The 11173-nt window shown below is 36.8% G+C and overlaps 1 protein-coding gene across 3 annotated transcripts; it reads right to left on the minus strand.

Moving 5' to 3' along the window:
* Nucleotides 1–88: 88 nt before the first annotated feature.
* Nucleotides 89–7016, minus strand: LOC131014461 (LRR receptor-like serine/threonine-protein kinase ERL1). Of its 3 annotated transcripts, none has more exons than XM_057942440.1 (28): nucleotides 6568–6890; nucleotides 6386–6476; nucleotides 5480–5618; nucleotides 5283–5354; nucleotides 5124–5195; nucleotides 4959–5030; nucleotides 4800–4871; nucleotides 4628–4699; nucleotides 4380–4451; nucleotides 4226–4297; nucleotides 4081–4149; nucleotides 3832–3903; nucleotides 3670–3741; nucleotides 3509–3580; nucleotides 3362–3433; nucleotides 3208–3279; nucleotides 3060–3131; nucleotides 2900–2971; nucleotides 2760–2831; nucleotides 2609–2680; nucleotides 2448–2519; nucleotides 2284–2355; nucleotides 2128–2199; nucleotides 1961–2034; nucleotides 1733–1864; nucleotides 1317–1655; nucleotides 873–1240; nucleotides 89–795 (listed from the first exon to the last, which is right to left on the minus strand). In XM_057942440.1, the coding sequence occupies exons 3-28, from the start codon at nucleotides 5605–5607 to the stop codon at nucleotides 421–423; spliced, it is 2853 nt and encodes a 950-aa protein (XP_057798423.1). In that variant the 5' UTR covers nucleotides 5608–5618; nucleotides 6386–6476; nucleotides 6568–6890; the 3' UTR covers nucleotides 89–420. The 3 variants fall into 3 exon arrangements, with proteins under 3 accessions (XP_057798423.1, XP_057798424.1, XP_057798422.1); XM_057942441.1 differs by having other exon boundaries at nucleotides 6560–6890; XM_057942439.1 differs by having other exon boundaries at nucleotides 6386–7016.
* Nucleotides 7017–11173: the final 4157 nt, after the last annotated feature.

Here is an 11173-nt window from a genome sequence, read left to right on the forward strand (position 1 = left end):
AATGAAATATTTCAAAAAGTAAATATCCCATCACTTAGAAAGTAATGCAGCACACCCTAATTAATATTGAGGAACAAACTAAATAAGATGCGGCAGAATCCATGTGAGTTGCATTAATTAGGGGCAGCAGTACAAATATGGACAAACTGCTAACACTACCAAGCTTTGATATCATAAAAAGCCTAATAAAACACCAAAATAAAATGAATTACAAATTTTCTTTTTTTTTTTTTTTTTTTTTTTGCAACAAGTTGCATGACATTTGATCTGCTATTGCTAAAAGATGCAGGAAAAGCAATAACAGCCTTTCTTTCCCCTCCAATCCATCAAACTGAGGGAACAAAATTGGGAATGCCTTCTTCAACTCCATCTTCATCGCATTCAATCATATCACAAAGCACGAGCCAGAAACCAACTTTTTTACAAAGTGTTGTTCGATATCACTTCTCCGAACCTAACAAACCATTGAGCATCCGAGGAGTTGGTATCGTGCTGCTGCTGCTGAGGCGTTTGCGGATGAGGCTGCTCCTGTTGCTGCCCCTTGCCAATCACGAACTTGGTGTAGTCAATGCTTTTAGGAGGCGTGGAGCAAGGTTTCTTGGCAGGAGGTGGTGGCAGCAGCGACACTAGGACTCTAGACACCTCGTGCATTGTTGGCCTCTCAGATGGGTGGCGCTTCGTGCAGAGCAGCGCCAGCTGAAAGGCTTTTCTCACATGGGTTAAGTCCATGCACGTGATGGACACCTCAGGGTCCACGGCCTCCATCAAAGTGTTGTCGTCTGCTTTGGACAGCACCTGAAGTGCATACAGTTACAGCATGAGTAAGAAGGTTTCACCTCATTGACTACACAAGAAATGAAGTAAAGAATTACCAGCTGATGCAAATTTGAGTCATTGTCCACAGCCTTCTTTCCTGTGAGCAGCTCCAAAAGCACAATGCCAAAGCTATAGACATCCGACTTCTCAGTCAGCCTAGACGTCCTAGCATACTCAGGGTCAATGTAGCCTATTGTGCCAAGAACATAAGTTGATGCATGAGTTTTAGCCGCAGGCAGACATTTTGCAATCCCAAAATCAGAAAGATGAGCTTCAAAGTTCTCATCGAGTAGGATGTTGGAAGACTTGACGTCCCTGTGGATGATCTTCGGGTTGCAGTCGTGGTGGAGGTAAGCAAGTCCATGTGCAGCTCCAACAGCAATTCGCAGACGTGTTTCCCAGTCTAGTTTTACCTTGGAATGACCTGCAACGTGTATCGTATGAGCCTAGGCCTACACGAGAATTAAATCAAAGATGAAATGACAAACAAAAACACTAACCGTGAAGGAGATCCCAAAGAGAGCCATTATCCATGTAATCATAGAAGAGAAGGTTTCCTTGGGGAGAGAGGGAGTAACCATGCAAGGTGACAAGGTTCCTGTGCCTTATGCTTCCAACTGTCTCTAATTCGGTCTCAAACTCACGAGAATCGTGAGGAAACTGCGTGTAGAGTCGCTTAATTGCAATTGGTCGGGAATTCTTCAACGCACATTTGTATACTATGCTGGAAGCTCCATATCCTATTATGTATTTCTCACTCAAATTTTCTGTGAGCCTCATTATATCCTCGTACGTGTGTATTGCCATATCCATATGAAGGACAACAAGTTTCGATGAACCTAAACACAGACAGAAGCTGTCAATATATGAGAGAAAAAGGAGAAAAACTAGAAATTATGCAAAAACTCTGGTAAACCTTGCAGTGTGTTCTTGGAGCCCTTTATGAACTGCTTCGGTTGGTTGGATTTGTAAATAGCAACTAATACCATTGATAGCAATGTGATGAGACCCAATGCAATACATACAACTGTGGTTCTTGAAAACAAAGCTGAATCAAAACATCAACAACACAAGTTAGAATCCAAAAATTTGAATAGAAATTAAATATCACGCAATCGAGGCTTAGTAAGAAATCAAACAGCACCTTTAGCTTTAGGAGGGTAAGGATCACATATTGAGCCCAACCAGTGACCGCAGAGTAAGGGATTCCCAATGAAGCTGGCAAAAGCACAAGTTCAGCAGCAATAATAAGAAAATGACAACAATGGAACAAACAAACAAACGAACTTGAAATATGCTCTTGCTGTCTACCTGTCAGGTGAAAAACGAGAGAAGTTTCTGCCTACAGGAACAATCCCACTAATGTTGTTGTAAGAAACATTCCTGTAATAGACGAAAATGTATCATTAGCAACCAAACAAAGAGCTGGTTAAAATTATGTTGTTGCTCAGCCACAATGAGACTCACAGCTTATCAAGGCTCAAGCAATTACTTAGTTGTTCCGGGATTTTTCCACTGAGATCATTGTTATTCAATATTCTGCATCTCAGAGAAATTGTATACATATGTCTGCATTAGTAAAAGTAGTAAATAAACGGTCACCACAAAAACATCACTGGACAACAACATACAGAGAGGCTAAGTTTTGCAGTTGGCCCAACTCTCCGGGGATGCTGCCCGACAACTTGTTGAATGAAATATCCCTACACATTGAATGAGTGAATGAATGAATAATCAAAAAATGTGCTATTTGATATGTAAGTTATCCTAAAGGACTAGAAAGGTATCTTACATGGTCTGAATGCTCCTCAGATTACCAAATTCGGCAGGAATGGGTCCAATGATACGATTGTAACTCAAATTCCTACAGTCAACGGCATATAAGTTCATATCATCCAGGAACAAATGAATGTAATCAACGTTCTAGAGCACGACATTCTTACAGAGTAAGGAGATGCTCCAGGTCACCAACAGAGGCAGGAATAGTTCCTGAGAAATTGTTGCTTGAAAGATCCCTAAGGAAACAAAAAGAAGAAGTCATACAAACATGTTATTACAAAGTAGAATGATTTTAAAATCTCACAGTGTATCAAGATTGATTATGTGCCCCAGCTCAACTGGGATGCTGCCCCTGAATTCGTTGGAAGACAGATTCCTGTCAATCAAGAACAAACATTTTCTTACTGTTATGTGTGAAAGAGAATGTTAAGGATAACAAGCAGGAGAATAGGAAGAAAATATACAGATATGTGAGGCTCTCTAGATGCTTCAAGCCAGAGGGAATGGATCCATTTAATTGGTTACCATGCACATTGCTGAAAAGATGAGAGTTAACAAAATCAACAAAGAAAAAGACGTTTGAGACATTTAAAAACAAATCAGAGATCTTACAACTGATTCAATGCTGTGCAAGAGCTTATATTTTCAGGAATGGGACCTTCAAGTTTGTTGTTAGCCAGATTCCTGATGGAAGTAACTAAACATTCAGTGCATGTATGATTGAGTGGAGAGAAAAAAAAAGTACAACAATCAACAAGTCACTTACAGTTCAAAAAGTTGCTCCAATTTCCCAAGCTCGGCAGGAATACCACCAGTCAGCAGGTTATCATTCAATTGCCTTCGAAATGAGATGTATTAGCATCAAGATACAAACACTGATATGTAACAACAGCATGCTCTGTCAGGAACTTACAAATAGCTAAGCTTTGTCATATTTCCCAGCTCAGGAGGTATGGGACCAGTAAGTTTGTTGCCATGGAGATACCTGAAAGTAGAATAATAAGATACTTAGAGGTCAAACGGAGAAGCAGATAAATTGAGAAATCATAATATCAATAAAAATTTCAGACTAACAGTTTTCCTGTGTAAGAGAGGTTGCCAAGAATCCGTGGAATTGGTCCAACTAATTCATTTTCACTTAAATCCCTGAAAAAAAAAGTAATTGAGAAAAGTATTCAGGTATGCTCATGGTAACTTAAAAAGATAATTAAACAAGAAAATGCATGATATGCTTACAGAACAGCAAGGGCCTGCATCAGGCCTATCACCTCAGGAATCTTTCCAGTCAACATGTTTCCCTGTAAAGACCTGTCCATGACATCTGTGCTACATAAATCTAAACCTCAACACGCACGAACAATGCAAAGCCAGATCATTTTACAGTACATAATAAAGCACACATAATTCTGTCGTTGGTGATCCCTAACAAAGAACTAGCAAGACTTCATTCACCGATTACAAGATTAAGTCGATCAATTAACTTACAGTGTAGCCACTTGTAGAAACCCAATATTGTATGGAATCTCTCCAGTGATCTGATTGTAGGAAATATCCCTAATATACAAAGGTATAAATCCTTAGAGCTGGACAACAGTGGCTCAAAAAGGAACTAACATGACTAAAAACTTACAGAATCTCAAAGCTTGTACAGTTACCAATGTTGTCGGGTATAGGCCCTGTGAGGTTATTGCCCCTAACATCACTGCAGAAAGACGACCATAAGATCGCAGCAGAATTCAAATGTTGAAGAGATAGTTCATTACAGAAGAATGAAGAACACTTACAAATACCAAAGGCCGGTCAGTTGGCAGATATCGGGGGACAGTATTCCCGTCAGCATGTTTCCTCGCAAACCACTGTACCGCAATAGTAAGTAGTAATAATAAGCAACATACCATGTTTATAGGGTTTTAGGCTTTAGGGTTTCTGACTTGAGAAAAATAACGTGTTAATACACATATTTTCCCAAAGAAGAATGACAACTCTATTTACAACTAAATTGAGAATTAGCAAATGCAGTTGCTTCACTTACAGATATTGTAGCACTTCATTCCAGTAAATCAACCTTGGTATCTCTCCTGTAAGCTGGTTTTGAGCAAGATCCCTTCGATCCAGCACAACACAACAGCAATAGGCACAGTCAGAAAAAACACCACCAAGACCTATATTTATAAAGAATGTCCCAGAGGCATCAGTAAACTTACAGAGTTTTCAGATTAGGAATTTGCGTTAATGTCGAAGGAATTGGACCAGTAAGCTGATTGTTCTTCAAGTTCCTGACATGAGGTATAATTTGCACGTCGTCAAGTTAAACGACTAAGAATTCCATCAGACATAAATAGCATACCACAGAAATAACTCACAATAGCTCAAGCTGCTTAAGCTTAGAGATCGAGAAGGGAATGTCACCTTCAAGAAGGTTCTCAGAAACATCACTGACAAAAAAAAAAAAACATCAACTAGATATTATTAAACGACAGGCTACATACATCATTATATCCCACACGGAAGACCAACATCATGCTTACAGAAGTTCAAGTGAGACACAGTTTCCAATCTCGTCTGGGATTTGACCCGTTAATTTGTTTCCTTGAAGGTCTCTGCCGCAAAAGAACAGTGTGTGCAAGTCAGTATGAATGTAAGACAAGGACAAGTAAGAGAAGGAAGGCTTTTCAATTAATACTTACACAGACTCAAGGTTCCTCAAATCTCCAATGGCAGGTGAGATTTCTCCACCCAAGTTGAGATTTGAGAGATTCCTTCATCCAAAACACCATAATAGATTAAGCTAAATGAAGAAAGTAACTTGCCTAGCAATTTATTTGTTATCCAGTTAAATGTCAAACCAACTAAGTAGGAGTGAAGAATCAAGAAAGGAACATACAGAGCAACAACAGACATGGTGAGATTTCCACAAGATACACCTCTCCATGAACAGAAATCATCATTGTGCACTTCATCCCAGTCCAGCAGCACATTTGCCACGTTGCTGAACGAAGCTTTAATCGACATTAACGCTTTGCCTATCACCATCATCCACAGGCTCGCGTTATTGAAAAAGCAAAAGTAACATACTATGACAAACAGCAAAATAATTAGTAAATAGTAGTAAAAGAAATAAGCAAAAAGGAAACGCCTTTTTTCAAGATTCTCCCCCTAACAGAGTAGTATTGTGTTGGTCGTTAAATTCTGCTTCGTCCCAACATGGATATTACACAAAGAACGAAGGAATGCACACAGAAAATTTCAATCTATATAGAGACATAATACTTTTTTTTAGAGGGACAGAGACATAGTACTAAACAAATGGAAATTGATTTCTTTCCCTTTAATCCTTCTTTTTATGCAAATTTCCAGCTGTCTAAGATATTATGATTTCAGATTACGGTGACGCCGGTTGCTCATTAAGAGTTCTAGAGTTGTTAGAAAATTGTGTAGGAAACCATACGCAAGAAAACCAAAAGTATTTAATTTTAGTCCTGAGAAACCAAGAAACGGAAAAAAGATGGAAGGACGAAGAGAGCAACAAAAGCTCAGCTTCATCATTTACCCATAAGAAAATAGTCAGCACCCTTTTCGAGCTTAGATGCCAAAAATCCGAACCTTCTAAAATTGGCAAATTATTTTGAAAACGAACAATGAGAATAGCAAAAGGCCAAAAGTCACGTTCTTCAAAATGAGAATCTCAAAAGACAACAGAAGAAAAAGAAAAACACCCATAAAAAATGTGGAGAGTTGGGAAAAATGTAACAATCCAACACACACATTACAGTGAGAGCAAGATGCGCACCTTCATCGCTGAGAGATGAGGCGAGAGGAAGTAGAATGAAGAAGGCGAGCACAAAATGGAGGAAACTCGCTTTCAAGTTCGTCTTACTCTTCTGCATAGAGAAGTCCTGTTCATCTACCATTCTTCAAACGCACAAGCAGAGAGAGAGAAGAGAGGAAGAGAAAGAGAAAGTACGAAAATACAATCAAAAAAACGAGTATCGGAGCGAGATTTTCTCTCAGTTGGTCAGTCGCATCTTATCCTTCATCTCTCTCTCCTCATAGCTGAATCGTGATACTTGGTGGCAGTGAATGTAGGAATATGTGTTAGGAGAGAGAGAGCAACAAAAGAAGCAGGCGTTTGGCGTGATCTGGAAGGCAGAGCAGCAGAAGCAATTAGGGAAGAGAGAGAGAGAGCGTTAAATGTTTGGCAACAGCACTGCCCGCACAGACGCAGTGTACTGTAACACACAAAAAGCTACACTATTTGCAACGTTGCGTTATGAAGAGAGAGAAAATAGTGTGATTATGGATTTGTACGTGGAGAAAGAGAGAGAGAGAGAGAGAGGAAACGGCGGTGAAGCGACGTTAAACAGTTTGAAGTAAAGGATGTGAGGTGTTAGCAGCGGCCGTCAGCCGTACTGCCGCTTCCCAAAGTAGTTGCACTTTTTTCATACCTTATTATTACTCACTTTTACTCTCCATATCTACGCGCCGCTCTTTAATCACTTTTTTTCCAAATTCCTCATTATCCTACTCTAATTATCACATAACAAATGTTCTAATTTGTTTCGGTGCGAGAAATTATGTGAGTTTATTTAGTGATTAAAGTATGTTGATCCACATGTTAAAACTTCTTTAATCTTGTTTAATTTTTTACTTAAGTTGAATTTATTAAGAATTTAATTTTTCAATTTAACTGAGGGTGCAACAAAATTTAGACAGATCGAATGAAGGCCTTACCGAATCTGACTTACCCCACAGATCGGAGGGAGGGAGAACTGCTTCTGAGGTCGAAGCACACCTCAAGGAGGAGGGTAGTGTCAGAATCGAAGAGATCTTCAGAAGTGGGAAGGGTAGCATCAGAATCAGAAACTATCGAGTAGGTAAAGTCTCCGACCTCAAAATCGAAAACTACCGAGGACGAAAAGTCTCCGACCTCTGAATTGAGAGTGAGTCGAACTTGTGGTTTTTAATTAGGGTGGGATTAGTTAATTACATGTATTACCAATCCATAATTATTTCTAACTTTAAAACTAGGGCACTTGTTATGTGACAGATAAAAAAGGAAACTTGGACATTTGTTATGGGACAAAGAGAATATTTTATATGAGCAACATCATCTTGGCTCGTTGGAGGGCCTCGAATCGTGCTCCAGTGAGCCGACTAGCAATGTCGCATCCCAGGAATTGAAAATCGATTCTTTCTTCAACGCCGAATTCGAAGTGAAAAATGTATTTACACGCACCAATTATAAAAAAATAATAATAAATAAATATTTAAAATTTGCAATGACTATTCAACTCATTTTAATTTTCCTTCGCACCCACTGACTCTAGAATCGTCTTAATGAAAATTTAATCGAGTACATTTAAGCACAATTTGGTGTAATCTAACCATAATTAAATTATTGTAATTTTATTTTAATTATTGTAATATTATTTTATTTTAATTTATATAATATTAAAATTTTAAATTTAATGAAATATTTGATTTTAAAATTAAAGAAATTATTTTGAACATAATGAAATGAATTTTCAAAGTCCATTTTAAAACCTCCAATATGGGAAAAGGAGCTCTTATACTGGGATCACACTTATATAGAGCCCCAATGAGGCGTTTGTGCTGCGGTTGCTCTAAGTAAATTGATAAAATATCTATCGTGCTTTCATATCCGTTTATAGGTCTTACAAATTCAAATATTTGGAATGTCATTATAATACTATTACATATACATATGACAATGAAACATTGCTCTAGTGGCAAAGTTGAGGTACCCAAAGACTCTCATTCGCCGATGTTTTTCCACTTTAGGTGGTCTTGTATTTTCGCCTGCGAGCGGTGTTGTATTGTTTGATGTTGAGATCCCACACTAATCCATCCATAACGTTTACTCTCTGACGATGTTTTTCAACTTTAGGTGATCTTGTATTTTCGCCTGCGAGCGGTGTTGTATTGTTTGGTGTTGAGATCCCACACTAATCCATCCATAACGTTTACTCTCTGAGGGCGGGGCCAACATGGGCGACCGCCCAGGGCCCATCATTTTCGGGGGCTCAAAAATTTTTATATTAAATAGTTTAGCAATTTTGTGTATTAAAAAAGATATCTTAAAAAATATTGAAACAAATGTTCTTCTAGATGACTTTGCAAGTAAAAAATGCGAGAATAAATTATATTAATTCTTTTTTTTTACCGAAATTTTATAATATGACTTAATAAAAAGTATTTTTTGTGTTTTTATGAGGATGAATAGAGGATCCATTTTTATCGTTTCGTCCTGGGCCCATTTTTCATCAGAAACGACCCTAATATCGTCCATAATGTTATGTAAGACGGGGGAGCTAATAGTTTTAGACAGAGGGAGCTATTTGCATAATTTTACGAATGATAGAAAGTAAATTGTACTCCTACAAAATATAATGTTATAGCTAATTCGCTTCAGATTTAAAATTAAAAAGAACGTATCCATCATATGTTTGTTTGGAGAATTTGAAATAATTGTCCCAGATATATAAAGTAACAATATAAAAGTTGTATTCCATATACTATGACAATATATATATTAATTGTTGCTTCCCTTTAAAAAAAAATATTACTCGTATAAATATTTACTCCAGTAACAAGTGCTTCTGCAGGTAAAAATTTGGCATCTATAGTTAAAGTTATTTCTCCAAATTCTAAAATTGTCTACTAAGCTGGCGATGAGCTAAAAAACTTCCTGCAACTACAAGTAGAAGAATCTACTTTTTCTTAAAAGAGATACTCTATTAATGTTAATAATAAGAGCATCTCGGAGAGTGGGTGCGCTCGGCTCGGACGAGCCCCATACCGTTGCCGAGCTCAAGGGACACGCACTCGGCGCGGAGGGAGGAGAGAGAAGGTGCGAGCTTCGTATGCACCAATGATCAAATAACAACAAAATTACTTTTGAAAATGAAATAAAACGATCAAATTCTTTATATAAAAAAAGGATTAATAGTGTTTTATGTCCTAAACTTTCAGAATTTTTCATAAAATGTCCCGAACTTTCATTTTCTTATAAAAAGTCTCGAACTTTCAACTTTTTCCATAAAATGTCCCGCTATACAAAATTTGGTGACAGAAAGATAACCTATCTTGCGCGTATGAAATATTTTGAAAATCTTCATCATTGAAAAACCATATTATGAACCATTGTTGGCAGATAATATGATCCATTGTTGGCAGATAAAAGGTCCTGTGTTCAATTCCACCTGTGTGTGGTGATGTTTTTTCACTTTAAGGCGGTGTTGTATTTTCGCCTGCGTGCGGCGCAATTTTTCCACTGTTGTGTGATGTTGAGATTAAACCTGTGTGCGGATTTGCATAATTGATTATATTCAAATACATCTTATAATTCTAATTAAAAAAAATCTTGACGATAATATGATCCAAAAAAGAAAATCACATTATTTCACAAAAAATTGTGGGCTCCACCTTCTATCATATTTATCCTTTAATCACTCTTATTTTATTAGCCGTGTCAAACAATAATGAGCAATTATCAATGAAATAGAGGAAATAATAAATTTATTCTAAAAAGTAATTAATTTTTCTCTATTCTTGTATTATAAATTTTTCATTTTTTAATATCTATGTTCATCTAACCTATTAATTGGGACGGAAAGAATACATATTAAAAGTTTGCAACAAATAATAAAAATTGAGAGATTGTATCCACGACAATTTGAAGAACACATCTTTCATTGAAGGTTGCTCGCTCATATATGGGCGGGTTTTTAAAACGACGTAAGTAAGCCTTCCAAACATTCTGGATTATCAATTCTCATATTATATGCTCTTTTTGTCTCTAAAATATTTTCCTTTATTTTATTTTTTATCCCTTTTCAAAATATTTTCATTTATTTTTGGAAATAATTGACTAATTATTACTCTTATAATTCTACTAATTTGTGGGATTCATTTTTCATTCATCGAATATACGATTAATTTTTATTAAACATATGTCATCTCCACTTAAAAAGATGTTTTAGGATGAAGGGAGTGTTAACTTATTTGTTTTATTTATTGTAATGTTCTCGCGTTTAGTTGTAATATATATCATGTAAAGCATTAGGCATATAACCAAAAACTTTTGACTCAATTCACACGTTATTTATCACACAGTATTTATAATGGAACCCAATTCCCGGATATCAATTTATCTCAATGAGACCTAGTTTAAATGACAAAGGTGAGGTACCCAAGACTCTTATTTATGAGAGGTTTTGAGTTCAATTTCATCTTTAAACGGTGTAATTTTTAAACTTTTGTGTGGATAGTGCTCCCGCCTGCGTGCGGTTATTTTTCTACTTTTGTGTCGTGTAGAGATCTCGTCTACATGCGAGTTTCTTATTTGATTATATTTAGATATATCTTGTAATTCTAATTCATATATATATATATATATTCTAGAGAGAACTACATTATTTGTGAGAACGGGAGAACCATCAAATCTAATGCATTCACTGTAAAAATTAATGCATTCGTTGTTAAAATTAATGCACTAAAAAAAATGCTCCCTTTAGGATTCGAACTCAGGTTCTATATTCATCCAACAAGATGATGC

This window comes from Salvia miltiorrhiza, chromosome 3 (assembly GCF_028751815.1).
Source record: "Salvia miltiorrhiza cultivar Shanhuang (shh) chromosome 3, IMPLAD_Smil_shh, whole genome shotgun sequence".
NCBI lineage: Eukaryota > Viridiplantae > Streptophyta > Magnoliopsida > Lamiales > Lamiaceae > Salvia > Salvia miltiorrhiza.

Excerpts from the sequence above, each read along its gene's own strand:
- LOC131014461 (XM_057942439.1), bottom strand. The coding sequence starts at position 6,506 with ATGGTAGATGAACAGGACTTCTCTATGCAGAAGAGTAAGACGAACTTG. Across the intron at positions 3,581-3,669 it reads CTCTCTTACACAGGAAAACT|GTATCTCCATGGCAACAAAC; the intron begins GTTAGTCTGAAA and ends TTCTACTTTCAG. Across the intron at positions 2,832-2,899 it reads ATAATCAATCTTGATACACT|GGATCTTTCAAGCAACAATT; the intron begins GTGAGATTTTAA and ends TTGTTTCCTTAG.